The sequence below is a fragment of the Bombus impatiens genome, unplaced genomic scaffold (assembly GCF_000188095.3).
Source record: "Bombus impatiens unplaced genomic scaffold, BIMP_2.2 scf_0210, whole genome shotgun sequence".
NCBI classification, from domain to species: Eukaryota; Metazoa; Arthropoda; class Insecta; order Hymenoptera; family Apidae; genus Bombus; species Bombus impatiens.
In genome coordinates this window covers 112,447-129,848 of record NT_176629.1, presented here as the reverse complement: position 1 = coordinate 129,848, position 17,402 = coordinate 112,447, and the positions used below count along the sequence as shown (strand labels likewise).

The 17,402-nt window shown below is 30.6% G+C and overlaps 2 protein-coding genes and 1 non-coding gene across 3 annotated transcripts in view; 1 reads left to right on the top strand and 2 right to left on the bottom strand.

Annotated features, from left to right (window-relative positions):
- Positions 1-86: 86 nt before the first annotated feature.
- TRNAP-AGG lies at positions 87-158 on the bottom strand. Its single transcript has one exon. It is a non-coding gene; the product is annotated as a tRNA-Pro (tRNA).
- A 13-nt stretch (positions 159-171) lies between these two features.
- LOC100740045 (leucine-rich melanocyte differentiation-associated protein-like) lies at positions 172-6,792 on the top strand. Its single transcript, XM_012383326.3, has 5 exons — positions 172-335; positions 433-660; positions 3,853-4,231; positions 4,800-4,890; positions 6,595-6,792. Exons 1-4 carry the CDS (start codon positions 276-278, stop codon positions 4,877-4,879), a joined length of 747 nt encoding a protein of 248 aa, XP_012238749.1. The 5' UTR covers positions 172-275; the 3' UTR covers positions 4,880-4,890; positions 6,595-6,792.
- Positions 6,702-17,402, bottom strand: part of LOC100750145 — an 80,034-nt gene continuing 69,333 nt past the window's right edge. The window contains 7 exon segments of the mRNA XM_024366314.2: positions 6,702-7,411; positions 8,492-8,703; positions 9,418-9,650; positions 11,272-11,433; positions 11,543-11,645; positions 13,948-14,135; positions 14,810-14,964. Of these exon segments, the coding sequence (XP_024222082.1) occupies positions 7,257-7,411; positions 8,492-8,703; positions 9,418-9,650; positions 11,272-11,433; positions 11,543-11,645; positions 13,948-14,135; positions 14,810-14,964 (1,208 nt within the window). The 3' untranslated portion in view covers positions 6,702-7,256.

The window sequence follows — 17,402 nt, the reverse complement described above, 5'->3', positions numbered from 1 at the left end:
AATAAAATTATATTATGTATATCGTGAGAAGCTATGTATTATGAATAATGAAATATAATTAAAATGATTAAAAAAAAATAACCACTGGGCTCGTCCGGGATTTGAACCCGGGACCTCTCGCACCCTAAGCGAGAATCATACCCCTAGACCAACGAGCCGTGTTGTATATTGTACTCATTGGTAGAAATATCTTCGTAATGGCGACTCCACTGCCAAGTATTGTCATTCTTATTGTTTAATGATAATTTCTCATCATATAGTACTTTACGTGCAAGATGGCGGAACGGAGTCAACAAGATTTTAATAGGAGTGCATTGACAGTACGACGTGGGCGGGTAATTAACGTATATTATTATTAACAGACAATTGAAGTGTTCTTTTAGTGAACTTTGTTCTATATACAAACTCTTACACGTCGTTTCAATTATCTAGGCCTGGTATACGGGACAACGAGCAGAAAAGATACCCGGAGGATTAGTGGGTGTCGTTGGTAATGATTGTACGAGTTTAGATTTGTCATATAATGAACTAACCTCTATCAGCTCTGTTAAACACTTCTGCAGACTACAGGAATTGATACTCGACAATAATAAATTGCGGGACTTAAAGACGTTACCTTGTATACCAAGTTTGACCACACTCAGTATAAATAATAACAAGGTTTGTGTTATTTGTTTTTGCTACTTTTTGTGTTAGAGACAATATTTTGTTATATTAAAGTTGTCACTTATGGTATAAATACGAGTTACTTGACGATTGTATGTTGTGAGAATTATAGATTTAATGATTTTTCAGTGATCTTTTAAATATAATATTCTATTTTAGTTTTTTAGTCAGGCCAGTCAGATATTTATATGCATGGCGTTCTATGTTATCTTGTATGTACTTACATACATACTTAAGTACATAGTTAGCAAAAGTATCTACGCAATTTTGATGAATGGTAAATAATAAACGTTAATTAATGTTCTTTAAATCTCATAGAATTGCTGAAAGAAAAACTGTTATCCGTTATAAAAAAATGCTTATTATCAACAAGACTTAAAATATTGAATATAGAAAGATGTTGGAGAGTAGTTAATGTAAAAACTACTTTTTTCAAATTTTAAAGTATTGACAACATATTATATCATGTACTTAATAATCTTAATTATGTTATTCTATTTTCGAGCATTTTCGTTTACAATAAATTACGTATAAAATGTTTTATGTATAATTTGTGATACATTTGTCTATCGACAAATTTCTTATTTATTTCACTAAAATTTTATTTCGAAACATTCATCAAATACATTTCAATAGACTTTAGCATAATGTTGTGACGTGCTCGTTATCATGTATGACAACAAATTTATCTTTCAGCGCGTTCAAATGTTAATAAATTTCTATTTATAGTAATATTATGTGTGGTCAATTCGATGCTTAATTACAGGATGAACTTTTTTTTGATATTATCTTACTTTTCATTTCCAGTGTGAATTATATTTTTTTTTTACAAAAAGATAACAGTTCTGAATGAAACCTGAGAATTTATTTTGCCTAATTTATTAAATACTTTGAAGTTTTATTGGTATGTATTGAAAATATTTCTACGGAAATTACAGGAAAAGTTCAAAATATATAGCGCTTGAAAGAAACGCTTATTTTTCGAATGAAATGCAATATGATTTATGTACTTTAACAAATCAATTAATTATTTATTTGAATATGTGCTAATGTACATGTATGCAGATTCCTAACAATATCTCATCCGTTTTCCGAAAATATGCAAAAGATAAAGGTAAAATAAAATGTTTGCGTTCATTGCTGAATTAACTGTACTCACTTCGATCAGGAAACTCTTAAAGGAATAGCTTGTAACTTATTCATCCTGATTAAAATTCCGGACGTGTATCGATGATATTACTTTTGGTATCTTATGTCATCGAGAATGTTTAGTTCGATGACACTTATGCCATTCACCTTGTTGTGAATAAGTTGCGGTGATGTAATCAGGACGCATATTAACATATTTTCGTCAGCAACAGTAGTATTTTATATAAATTAGCCAATTAATTAAAAACGTTTACTATTCGTATTTAGCATTTATTTTGTATTTAGAGTCGGACATATTTATTTATCCGTTATTATTTCAAAATAGCGAGTTTAAATCTGTTTAGTTAATTATATTTAGTTAATTACATGTTTATTGATTGTTCATTATTGTATATATGTATATATATACAAAATGTTACTTCATAAAATATAAAATTATAATCACTACCTGGACAGCAATCTTATGTGTATAAAATAAAAAATTATTATACTGAAAGTAAAATCAACGTGAAAAGGTCTCTGGTCGTAAAATGCAGCAAATTTTGTACTGTGCATGCGTATCACACACAGAATGCGCTGTGCTTCATTAAATAGTTGCAAAACGGCTGATACTATCGCGTATATGGAGTTAGAGTACTTCCGTCACTTGACAAAACATCGTGAACCACATCACCCACACGAAACGTATGCTGGCCGTGTTATGTCGGCCGATTTCTGTACGAAAATTAGATGCATGTTTTATTTCCCAGCCCACTGATAAGACATTGCAATATTACGTAGTTTATAACGCTCCGAAAAAGTTAAGTTACAAGAAGGTATGTAAGGAGGCAACAGAACAAAATTCGAAAAATCGGTGCAATAGTTTCTGAGCCTACTCAGCACAGACAAATAAACGTTGCGTTGTTTCTTTATTAGGATAGTATAGATAAATAGATATAAATAAAAGAGCTACAAATTAATTTGACAACTATACTATCCTGTTACAGCTATAAATAATGCGAGTTGTGAATTTTCAGTATTATGTATTTATTGTGTGATATATTTCGCCACTGTGCTACTACACGATACAATCGTATAAGCAATAATCTGTGAGAACTGAAAATATATAGTATTGCCAAGTATAATATTTGAAGAAACTATGACTTTATATATATACATATAAAACTAATATATAAAAAATATATATTATATTTATTATTATATATATTATTATTATATTATATATATTACATAATTATGTATAATGTATACAAAATTCTATGAAACAAAATTCCGTATTTTAAATTACAAATTGCAATATATCGTGCTATGTTTTAAATAACAAAATTTTCAATATTTATATTTTTAATTTTGATGTTGAAATATTTAACATTTAGATGTTTAACAATACATTTTGAATATTATTTGCAAATTTATTTAATTGCTCTTTATAAAATATTATAATAATTTCAATGTTTATTTAAAATCATATAAATTGAATTTTGTGAATTTTAATTTAACGAATAATAAATAAGTATTCTTGAAATAATAACAATAAGTTTAGCTTTTATAAAATAAACTGAAGTCTTAATTTATAAAATTATGACATATATATTAATAAAATGTACTTATATGTTTTGTAGGATTTAATTAATTTTATACTACATGGTACCTCATTTAAACATAAATTAAATATTAAATTAGATAGTATGTAATTCTACATGAATATTGACAATTTTTTACTAAACTAATTATACGATTTATTTCGATCGTTAATTAAATATTGCTAAACCTATTTGTGCGTATTGTCCGTATTTCGTTCATGCAACTTGCATTCCATCTAAGATATTATTAAAATATAAATGTTATTTGTAATATTGTTTATTTGAATATCTATATTCTGATATCTATATGACATATATTAATCAAATATTTTACGTTTCTGTACAATCTTTTAATTATATGTACTTATCTTTTCTATCCAATTTATTTGAGTACTGAAACTTCACATTCCTATCATCATACGATTTGGTTTGATTATTGTGAAAAATTTTTTAGATAACAGACATAGACCACGCGTTGAGAAGGATACAGGAATGTTGTCCAAATGTGGTGTATGTAAGCCTGCTTGGCAATCCAGGATGTCCCGATCAGTTGACTAATCCAACGTCAACCGACGACGAGGATTATAATCGTTACAGGCTGTACGCGATATACGTATTACCTTCGACTCTTCGCTTTCTTGATTCACGTCCCGTAACGCGACATGAACGAAACGATGCCGAAAGACGAGGTAAATTCTCAAGGACTGTGAAATTGGCCCCAGAATTGTCACCGAAATTCTTTCCGAATGCGATGGAAGAGTTAGACGATATCTTCTTCAATGTTCATTATACGCCTTTGCCAAGGTCAATTCGCGATCCTCTTGATCACAAAGGTACGATTTTTATATGGTATATTTTATTATTTTTTAAGCATTTCCTTTTGTAAGAGAATTATTCCAATGAAGTTCAATATGTAATGATATTTCATGAAGAAATGATTCACTCAATAAAGAAATGGAGTAAAATATTTATTATATAAAAACTAACAATGCGTAGAACTGATTTAATCTTAACACTAGAGATAAATGTATTTATCCTGTTAAATCTCAAGTAAGTGTTTGAACGTACTTCTATTATTAGTAAATGTGTTATGAAAATGCTGATTAGGAAATCAAGTCTAAAGTGTATATAATGTATGTGCGTAAAATTGTATAAACAAAATTATATTTAGAGTATTTTATAAGTAAAATATTTACTTTATCTATCATTTATACTTCAATTTTAATTTTTATTTCAATTTCAGTTTTAATTCTTCGATAAAACATTATCTTTTAAATACCTAGTTTCTTTTACGAAATGTTAGATGCAGTATCATTATTCAGTCTCAGTCTATTTACGTTATCTAAGAGTAAATTAAAATATTTCTGCAAACTTGTTTCAACAAGAATATTTTTGTTTCAGGAGCATTTGGAAAGTGTAAATACCGTTACTCAGGAAAAAATTCGGAAGGAAATCGGTTTATTTCAAATAACGATCTTTGAATTCCCATTTAGTAAGTCAAACTAACTTTTGAATGTAAGTTATGATAATTTTTTTCCAATTAATGATAAAAACAGCGATCAGGCTCATAGAGACGTACTGAATGAAATGATGCACAATTTTTTTATCTTCTCGATATTTTTTCTTCTTTATTACCAAAAAAACTCATCTACGTGCCTGAAATCGCGTTCGTACGCATTTATCTGCTAGATGTTAATTTTTTATATAAATAAATAAATATATATATATATACACCTCGAATAAAATATAAATTCACCATGAGTAAACATACAAAATTTTATTATCATGTACACTGGTATAAATAAATGTCCAAATTAGTATCTCTGTTCCTTTCCAATTGATCGAACGATTCGATCCGAGTGTTACGTGACACAGTCTCGAACGGAAATAGAAAACGTGCACGTGTCATGAATTCCAACACTTCGGTTCTTTCTTCCTGCTCATTGACTTTATTATCATAATTTAATATTATTGGTCCTTAAACGTACACAACATAGTCTTGCAACAATACTTTCTATGCGCAACAAATTGGGTTTTTTTCTGACAAACAGCGAACAAATACAGCTCATCCAGCTGACACCCTCGTTTTTATAGGTATATTGACGAATTTTCATACTCGGTTCCTTGACACGTGTTTAGGAGAGAACTTACGTCGAAGGCAGTTTAAAATAGTCTCAATTGTTAACCCTGTATTTAGGAAGAACCTTACGGATAGGTACTTAAACGATCCATGTTACGCTCTATAATTGCCTATATGCAATAAACCGGAAACTCGGCATTGTAATAATTAATTAAGTACGATTACGTCAGCCTTTCGGTTCATTCCGGATGCAATTAGTATTAAAAGGAAGTATACGCGTACCAGTGTTTCTTACATGTTTCGTATTATCATAAGCGTTCTCTATTGGCATACGCTTCTTTTTTTTTTGAAACACTGATTTTTTTTTATTCTATTTAAGATTTTCATCTGTTGCCGAACAACTGATCAAAAGCCCCATGGCTTATTGTATATTGTGTAATCGTACGTGACTGTATAAATATAACATTTATATGATTACATATATTTCTATAGAATGGGAACCGGCCATATTTAATTCCTTAAATACACCGTTCCATCGGTCTGGCAATGCTCAGCGTGAGAAATCGTTTCAAGTATTGTACACACTGGAAGCATCTTTCTCTCCAAGAAAGGAAAGTGTCTACAATGCAAGCCACGTTCCAAACGCTAAAACTTTTTATTCTTCAATTAATGTCAAGTAAAATATATTTTATAAAATATATATATCGTTTGTGTTTTTTCTTTTCGTTCGCTGAAGGATAGAATTATTAAAATTTCATTCTATTGCTGCGATCGACGAGCCATTTTCCAAGAATGTGCACGTTTGGAACGAGGCCTTACTTACTCAAGTTTTACTTCCTACTTTCGATAATATGCTTGGCCACGAAGGATACTCATGTATGATAAATATTCAATAGTCATCACGCCTCGCGATTGGACGGATGGCCGCGATTAAAAAATTTTATTCCGCTATCATCAAAAAAGTTCTTATTCGAAGAGAAGAACGAGACACGCCTTTTCACAATATTGCACGAATTTTGCACGTCGATATATCGATGTGGACCACCTCGCTAGAATTTGCTTTACTCTGTAAGAATGGATATTACAAAAACAAAATGGGAGATTAAAAAGTGACAGGTGATAACGAAGAAAGGTAATGAAAGCGACTAAACAAAAAAGGAAACGAAAGTAACGAAAACGTACAAGAAGGATACAGTGGTACAAAGAAAAATTACTCGAAGAAAATTGTATAAAGTATGATCTTTCATATCTACAGCAATCTAAACAAAAGAGAAACATAGTTCGAAACAATACCTACAAAGTAACATATCAAAAGCAAACGAAAACTGCGAAGTGAAATTCTAATTATCGCGCAGCTACGAACATTTACAAATTAGACTGGAGTAGTGGTAAGTACTAATTTTAGAACCAAGATTAGATTACTTGGAACTTGTTCGCATATGTCCAGAGCTAGTACCTCTTGACGACCACATGTGGTATTGTGTCCCGCAGAATTTAGAGTCTAAATTATAGACTGTGCCCTGTGAAGAGAATGCAACGCGTCCGCATTGGCCTTAAAGGCACTGATTATTTTTTCTTTTTCTTTTTTTTTTCGAAAGTTGTTTTGAAACTAATCGATGTGTAGTGTGCTTGCACTACCACGTATATACATGATACGTATATATTTAAGTTCAACTAGGCCGAAGCGTTTCGAGCTTCCTTGAGATGGAGACCCATAAGGTCCGCGAACGAACATGTCACTTAAGTACAAAAGAAATCACTAAGAGGGCACGACATGCTTAGGAGTTGCTGTTTTTCCCGTGATTATGCAAGTTTGGCCTCAAGGTCACGGCTCCCTCGACCCAGAAGTTAGGCCTTTCAAGCATGCTCTGCCAAAGCGACAGCTCTCGACCGGTTGCATCCATCCAGTCAACTGGTTTTCCATAGTGTTTTCCTGGAAAGATTAATTTCTTTTATATATCAATTTCTTAATTAATTTCTTTAACTACCTCTATAACTATTCAAATTGAAAAATTTATATGTATAATCGTGCAGTGTTATATTCTCATTAATGAAGAATAAGATATATTTTAAATATTGTTGGCTCTCACAAGTACGTGGAATCGATTTATTTAATAAATACTTTTTATTTAACTACGATTTATTTAATAGTGTAAAGTCCTGATAATCTAATACTGCAAATTCTTTATATGATCCCTTATAAAATTTGTATAAGAAGTCTGTATAAAAATCATAAGAAAAATGTTGTGATATTCTGTGTGTCTTTATAATATCTTAAAATATAGTATTAGTAATAGTATGTGTATATTGTATAATATGTATAATATGTATTAATAATCAATTTTGGAATATTAGATACGAACATGAAATATTATATTTGTCTTATATCAATGATTATTACGTATTAACTAAACAGCGAACTAACTAACTTTAGTATACATGTACATAGATTTTAAAACATGTTAAAAATTGAAATGTGTTCAGAATGCAAATTGTGTGTTTCGTTTATAAAAAAAAGTCATAGTGTTGAAAATTACATTTTAAATAGAAAAAAGAGATGGAAGATTAATATGCTTCTCATAGCATGACATAATGTACATATGAGTCATAATATATGAATCATAATAATTTATGATCGTTTTCATTATGCTATAGAACGATATATAAAGTAAAAATCTACAGTAGAATCAGAAGTATTTAGGGTGATATGTATAACATTATAAATTACTTAAAAATTGTTACATGAAAATATCTTTTCAATCAAAATTGCATGTTATGAATATACTTTTTAATATAGATTATCTTGAAGTTTTATAAATGAAATGTTTATTATTCCATTATATTCTCGAAAAAGGGGTGAATAACTAATTATTATATCATACGGTTCAAAAAACACTAACTTTCAAGATAGTCTCCAAATAATTTCTAATAAATTATATAATAAGTTTCTTAAATACTAAAATTATAGTAAAACGTAAAGTATAAGAGTACTTTGAGCTGTGGTGATATGTACCTGTGCCAAGGTTGAATCGAACTCCGCCTAGAAATTCGTTGCTAGCAATACGATCATGGTCCCAGACTGTCAATTCCAGTCCACGTTCTGCTAGTTCTTGTAGACTAACATCTTTATAAATGAAAGTATGACCCCATACTGGTGAACCACCAGATCTGCGAACTACTCCAGTCTTTTGTTTCCCTGAACGTCCCTTGTCAGGCAATAAATAACTGAAAGTATTTATAATAATAATGAACATGTAGCTTTTTCTGCCTTAAATACGTTACACGATTTTTTGTAAAGATAGGCGAATTTACTGATTTTTGGCCAACATAATATCATTATCTATTAATTTGGTTAATTTATATCAATTTTTACTGCTAGGTGATGACTATCAAAACTTAGGGGAATTATTGACGTATATAAACAAAATTAATTGTGGACTGTAATTTATAATTGCCATTTATTTTATTAAAAAATATTAATTTGTTTCGTTTCTTTTGATACATTTTTTAATGATATATATATATTCATTATCATTGGAGGTCTGAAGCTATTTTTTTGTATACTTTTCGAAATATTGGAAATATTTACTTACTGTTAATGACGTTTGTAATATAGAAATAAAAAGTTTATATGTATAAACCATAGAAAGAAAACTTAATGTAGGAATAAATATATTTAAGAGCTTGAAATTGTAAGTTATAAAAATCAAGATACTATATATACCTTCTAGTTTATAGAAATATATCTAGTTTAGTGAAATATATAGTTGACGTTCTTTTTAGTTCTTTACTATCCTTTTTCAAAATTAGATGAAATTAAGTGTGAACACTTAACACTTGTAATTAAGTGTAATTACTAATTAAGTGTAAACACTTTCATTTAAAAATGAAATTAGAAGTAAACTGTACATTGATATTTTGTTAATAATTATGGTATACCTTTTACAAAACGGATCACATGTTCCTGAATTCTTTGCTCTGGTTTGTAAATTTCTTGCTTCCTTTACAAGCACGTGTAATGCACCGCGACTCCAATTCTTCTTCGATTTAGAAGCACTACGATCTGTTCCTATTTCTCGATCTCGTTCTAGTTGTGTAGGATCTGGTGGTACGAACTTTAGACCGACGATTACCTCACCTTTGTATGCAACAGGGTCGTCGAATGGTTCTGTCTAAAATTTATAATTACAATGAGTATTGAATACATAATTATTGAGAAACATATTTTTATTGTTTAAAATCATTCGAATCGTATCAAGAAATTTTGACAGGAAGAACGATGCAATTCTTTTGTGTAATACTTCTATATGTATTGTTTTGTAGGGGATGTTTCGCTTATTTTATCGATAGAAAAGATGTCTGATTCGTGATTTTCGTTTCTAAGCTCTCAAGTTTATCGACATATTTTATACGGGATTAGATATTCTGATATATTTCGATCGACGTGTCTGTTTACTCTCAATAAAAAAGTATTAAGACTCTTGTGTTTAAGAACGATCAGTATAAAAGATATTTTAGCTTTAATTTTATAAAACTTATCGTATGAAAGACAAGGGAAACATAAACACAGGAATAATGCTCTGTATGTTTTATTGTCTCTCGTACGATAAGTAATGATTATGGAGTAATTAAAGATCAAGACGATAATAAAATAAAGCAAGCAATATGTTTTAAATAGATTTTAATAATAGTAATATTTCAAGTATTCTCAAATTTTAAGAATAATTCTTCTTATTTTAAGGCACGAATAATTAAAAAGAAGTGAATGACTAATTAAAGTAAATATGCAAAGTTTAATACTAATTATTCGATAAAAAAATTATATGCTGCAATACTATATAGTGATAAAAATTGGAGATTTCTAGCAAAGATTCTAGTTCTTGCACATGCAAATACATCATAAAATTGTGTAGTTAGAAGTTAGTTTGCAAGAATATCATGTATTTCCATAGAAATGCTTTCTTCCTTCATGCTATCGTTCGAATTTGAATTTTCTGCATGTAAACGAATAGCCGAATACGAATAATTTGCCAGGTAGTATAATAACTCGTGCAATATTGCATTCTTACCGCGAAGTGTGTCAATTAGCTTTATTAACGCAAATAAAAACAAATAAAAAGAGGCTCTAATTACATACTGGAGAATAATTGAGTCAGTACGAAGACTTACTTTCCCCGGCCCATTCTCGCCGCGCTTTTATATCTAGAATGATCTGTATTGTGTAAAATTGTGCGCATTGTGTAAAATTACTGAAAAAGAGATACAATGCGAATCAAGAAATTCGACTAATTAATAAATCTTAAATCGAAGACGAGTTTTGTTTCTATTAGTGGAATAAAAGCTGCAATAGTAGTTCAAGATAGAACTACGAAAACGAAATTAAAGTAGGCTAAGATTATCAACAAATTTTGGGAAATTGGGAAATATTATCTTTATTCAGTTATTTACTAGAAATAAAAAATTCTTTCAAGAAATATGCAATTAGTAAATATTTATTAATTATTATTAAAATTGATTTTTCTATCTACCATGTGATATAGAGGAGAAGCATGAATAGTTAATTTACAATAGATATTAGATGATTTAAGCTAAATGCATTTCACGATAATTAATAGTCAGATATTTTATTTGTTTCTTTTTTCATCTCCCTTATCCCTAAAGTCTAAACATGTCGATATTTAATAATAATAGATTTCTCGTTAGTCGCCTTGTATCTCTTCCAGCAATAATAAAACATTTCGTACATTTATGCTTGGTAACGTACTTGTGCTGGACAAGCTGTCGTACACTTACTCGTTCCTGAAGCGGATACCATTTCGGTGTGGGATCGTCGAAGATCTTGTTCTCCAGGGGCATTCGAACCTCGCCAAGGAAATCGTTGCGTCCAAACATGTCTGAATGCCAAACTGTCAGCCACAGGGTTCTGGTTTCTAGGCCGCTCAGACTCATATGGAACTGAAATGTCGTGGTGACGAACCATCCAAGCTCTAACTTTCATGCAGGAACAACGGAGCAACAGGCAAAACATTTGTGCTCAAGACTGGTCTCAAATGATAAAGCTTACCTTCAATGTTTCGTTAAACTCGGGATTCAACGTGTGTTTCTTCACCTTAGTTTTCCGTTTGCCGCTCTTTGACTTGTCCGGCAATAGGTATACTTTCACGTATCTGTTGAAGTGGATTGTATCAAAGAAGAATGTAATTTTATAGGAAATTGTTGGTTCTCGATGTACATAAAGTGTATATTAGGATCGTTTGTATTTAAATTATTATGTTCGTTGAAAGATAATTTTTATAGCAATAGAGATATAAATTTAATAAAATTTTGGAAATATGTTTCTAGAATATTTACATTGCTTTTCTTTTAAATTGATCGTCTAGAGACGCATTAATCACTATAATAAATTATAGGTCATGCTTTATAATTTGTGTTTGATTGAAATTTTTTAATTTCCTTTGTATAGAAGAAACTGCTTTTGCTTTTACAACATACATTATTGTGACTATACTCTACATATTACAGTATAAAATATGTTATGAATTTATGGTCCTTTGAAATAATAAAAATATTAAAAAATATATAGGTGATATTTATAGGTGGCATTTAGACATCAAGGCAGTGAAATGTGTATAATGGTATAAAATGGATGACATGTGTATAGATATTTTTAATGCGAAATTAAATTGTTTATAATTTGACAAGTATATCTGAATCTAAAACATAATTTGATAGAGAAATTTTCTTCGTTATTTTGGTATCTAGAATTACTCCTTATAAATATCACCCAAATATTTTTAACACTCTGTATAATAACACTACATATTTCAAGTTATTACAATTTAATTATGAATCTTGTTTTCTCTTAATTTTTGAAAAATATGCTTTTGTAATTATTGTCTTTTCGCCGATACTAAAGTAGTCAGGAATATTTGTAAAAAGGACGCAAAGAATTATAAATAAATTTGAAATATCGATCCTATCATACAGTTTCTTCTAAACATTCCAACTTCTTACGATATTCTTATATTTTTCTTATGATATTTTGTTACCAAGGAATACGATTAAAGAAATTTCTAATTTTTATGATAAATTTGTAAAAATTTCAATCTGTTGTGCATATAGTATATTGTAGAGTAATTTTCGTTGTCTGATATATATTACGTTTGTAAGAAAAGAAATGTACTAACGTGTTGAAAACTCCTACAATTTGGCAATAACTATTCATAAGTAAGAGGATAATTAGTTTTTTAATTATATATATTATATAGTGATTAATTATATTGAGCGAGACACGTAATCGGTAGTATTAATCTGGCAAATGATTTTTCTTTCATGAGTCATGCGTTACTTACGGATCGGATCGTTTGCGTTTTACGTCAACAGGAGCTAGATTTTTGCATTTTGTTACGTGCACCTCGAATGTTAGGTGCTTATAATCGTACTGCAAAGCGAATTCGACTTCTCCTGTGACGACAACCGAGCGACAGCACCGTCCTTCACCAGCACCGCTATAAACCGACGCCATAGAATCTGAACGTGCCTGAAAAATATATATTAAGTATTTATGTATATTCATATTCCAACAACGCAAGATAATTTGTAATCGATAAATATACGAAAAGGAATTGCGGATAACAGTGAATTGGAAGTTTTCTTCTTTCTAACAACTCTTTTTCCTTTAACAGCCTCTCTCAGAGAGGTTTTCGTCTTTAAGAAACTCAAATTTGGAAATCGTTACAGTATGGTTTCTTGACAGATGATAATTTTTATTTATGCTTACGTGCATCTATATTAAGAACGCATTTCTTCTATACATGTTATTTTATAATATTAAAGACAAATTTCAAATCTTTCAAACCAATTACTTTTAGTTGTAGATTTTTTCTTTTCTTTTCTTTTCTTTTATAGATATTTTGCAATGTACAATTAAAGGAAACAAAGAGTTTTATCACACTATTTGGACAAATTAATCAGTGAAAAACATTTTTGAATGATGCCTTAGTTATAAATATGCAGAACCAGGAAAATTTGATATTTCAGACATCCCAGGAAATTTTTCAAACAAAAATAAAATCAGTTTAAATAAAACAAAATTTTATTTTTAAATATTTTTGTCGTACTTGTAATCAAATATAAGATATGCTCGCCTCTAATTCGACATCTAATATTCCAGTAACACATTAGATTTAAAGCTGGTTTAAATTTGCTACTTACTCCAAGACTCGACAAAGATGCACGGGTTGCAAGGTGTCCAGAATGTAGTCCGGAATCCATGTCATCTACATCGATCACTGTGTGACTAGAGCCTGATCGTGATCCTGCACCGATGATTGGAGTACTACATGCTTCTGACAAGCTACTTCCATCATCTGTAACATGAAGTATACGAATAATATAATTAGACACGTCATTGATTAATAAGCCAACTGGTCTTTATGATTTTTCTTTCATGAGTCATGCGTTACTTACGGATCGGATCGTTTGCGTTTTACGTCAACAGGAGCTAGATTTTTGCATTTTGTTACGTGCACCTCGAATGTTAGGTGCTTATAATCGTACTGCAAAGCGAATTCGACTTCTCCTGTGACGACAACCGAGCGACAGCACCGTCCTTCACCAGCACCGCTATAAACCGACGCCATAGAATCTGAACGTGCCTGAAAAATATATATTAAGTATTTATGTATATTCATATTCCAACAACGCAAGATAATTTGTAATCGATAAATATACGAAAAGGAATTGCGGATAACAGTGAATTGGAAGTTTTCTTCTTTCTAACAACTCTTTTTCCTTTAACAGCCTCTCTCAGAGAGGTTTTCGTCTTTAAGAAACTCAAATTTGGAAATCGTTACAGTATGGTTTCTTGACAGATGATAATTTTTATTTATGCTTACGTGCATCTATATTAAGAACGCATTTCTTCTATACATGTTATTTTATAATATTAAAGACAAATTTCAAATCTTTCAAACCAATTACTTTTAGTTGTAGATTTTTTCTTTTCTTTTCTTTTCTTTTATAGATATTTTGCAATGTACAATTAAAGGAAACAAAGAGTTTTATCACACTATTTGGACAAATTAATCAGTGAAAAACATTTTTGAATGATGCCTTAGTTATAAATATGCAGAACCAGGAAAATTTGATATTTCAGACATCCCAGGAAATTTTTCAAACAAAAATAAAATCAGTTTAAATAAAACAAAATTTTATTTTTAAATATTTTTGTCGTACTTGTAATCAAATATAAGATATGCTCGCCTCTAATTCGACATCTAATATTCCAGTAACACATTAGATTTAAAGCTGGTTTAAATTTGCTACTTACTCCAAGACTCGACAAAGATGCACGGGTTGCAAGGTGTCCAGAATGTAGTCCGGAATCCATGTCATCTACATCGATCACTGTGTGACTAGAGCCTGATCGTGATCCTGCACCGATGATTGGAGTACTACATGCTTCTGACAAGCTACTTCCATCATCTGTAACATGAAGTATACGAATAATATAATTAGACACGTCATTGATTAATAAGCCAACTGGTCTTTATCTTTCTAAAGAGTTTTTCGTTTTCGTTTCAAATTTCGCGTGTATTTGAACGATATTTATGTTTCCACTCTATAGAAGAATGCAAGAATACAAGAAAAATATAAAATTCACGAAATATAAGTGTTTCTATAAAAATCACAATAATTTGTTTCGCTACTTTTAGAAAATAATATATTTGTTGTTTGTATCTTATCTTATACGAAAGAATCTACAATTTACTACAAAATAATTTCTTCGCAGAGATTTAAACTACTTTAATAAAAATAAGAAATTGTGTATCTCTGTTAAAAGTACAAAGTTTAATGATTGCAACATTTTACATATTTACAAATGTACACCTTTAAGCCGAGAACAAGAAATGAATGTAATAAAAAACTAAGCAAATTATTAGAAAATTATAACACGATGAAACTGACTTATTCCATCCTCAGAACTGTTATCGCAGCTTTTCTGCTGGCCTGCTTTTCGTATTCGACACTTGGGAAACAACTCAGAATACGAAGATAAATTCCTGCGTTCGTCCGATTTTCTACTCGTATGTTTTGAAAATATTTCTGGGAAGGAAGATTCACTGTCGCTTTCAAACTCCTTCCTCTCGTCAGAATCATTCTTTTTATTAGTTTTAGAAAGTATCGTTAAACTGCGTTTTATGCCAAACGAAGGACTGCTCGAAGAACTCATAGAATTAATTGTTAATGCACTTTCCTCCAATCCTCTCGGTCTGTAATTACTTTGCTGTATTAATGCGCGATTATCGTCGACGTTTGCTGGAACTTCATTCTTTGTCAATGAATCATCCGATGCCATTCGTTTCATCTCCATCTGATCCTTTCTTCTTTCCAAATCTTCATTTTGTAAAATCTTCTCATTTGATAATTCTTCTTCGATGTGATTTCTACATTTAGGATAACAAGATGCACCACAACAGTCAAAGAATAAATTGGAAGTGACACGTCGCGCTAGATCCCTCACTGTCCAGGACCGATTTGGCACGTTGAAAGTGGTATAACCAGTAGCCTTTGTCATTTTCACGCGCGATTTTCTCCTTCTGCGCCCTTCACACACGTTGGAAACTTCTCCACGAGCAACCCGTTGCTTGCAACACTTTCTTTTGCTTGGAGAATCTGCCGGAAGTTCGCTCGTTTCACTTCGATAACTTCCAACGGAGGAGATCCTTCGCCACGAGGCAGTGTTTCATGAAAACCTGCCTCGTACGTTTCGATCGTTCTTCCTATTTTCTCGACAATTCTAATGAAATAGAATATCGTTAGCCGGTGAACAATTAGAGATGTGCATTAGGGTCGTTTTCGGTGTCGAGCTTCGTTAAATGCCACTCGTATTCGTTTTCGTTCATTGCGATAGTTATGTGCAAGTAATTTCGTGTAATTTCTCGCGCAATTTCGCGATCAACCCTTGGGCAATTTACGCGAAATGGTGGAACGAAATGCAAACAGAAGCGAAACATTCTCGATACTAACGAGTTCGTTTATGTCCATGGTCGTTTCTGATAATGTAGCGAGGGGAACGAGCACTACGATAAAACTGATTTTTACTTCCTGTTTTCCGTACTGAATGTGTAGTGGCTTTCACGTTCAAGGTTCCGCCTCCATGGAATTACGATAAGGGACAAAATTAAAATACGTTTGAAAATTTCCTACGAAAGACACGATTGCTCAGATCGTTGAATTCTATTGTTATACAAAAGTTTGGAGTACAGTTTCTACGGCAAGTACGATGGGGTTAATGATAATTAGATAAGTATGGGAAAGTTCAAAATACAAAAGTGGACAGAATGAATGGCTTGATAGATAAAACAATTTGCTACCAAAATTTCATTTTCTATATTATATTTATAAATCTAATGATTGTGATATATTAATTATTATTCTGTGATGTAGAATAATTGTATTGATTTAATTATTAATATACTGCGGACATCTATACATTTACCGGAAATTTATAGATGCAACAATATACAGAATACAATATAGGTAACATGCGAAAATACATAAAATATCTAAAGAAATGTTTTTGTTATAATATTTAGCGAATAAAGTAAATCTCTACGCAGGTTCCATTTTTTAGTTATGTTCGTAAATATTTAGATTTATCTTTAGAGTTTATGTAAGTGTCAATGATTAATATAAAATTTTACTTGAATGAGATATAGAATGAAACTTATACTTATTCGAATTGAAACTAGATATGTTATAATAAAAGTTTACGATCAACAGACTCATTTATAGGATTTTTTCGTATCATATTCGCATTTCAGGTGCAATGTCTACGAGCGACTACAAGAAATGTGTGCCAAGGTGAATGCTGCTAGGTAAGAAAAAGCCTTTGTAACTCGTACATTTTATACTTCAGA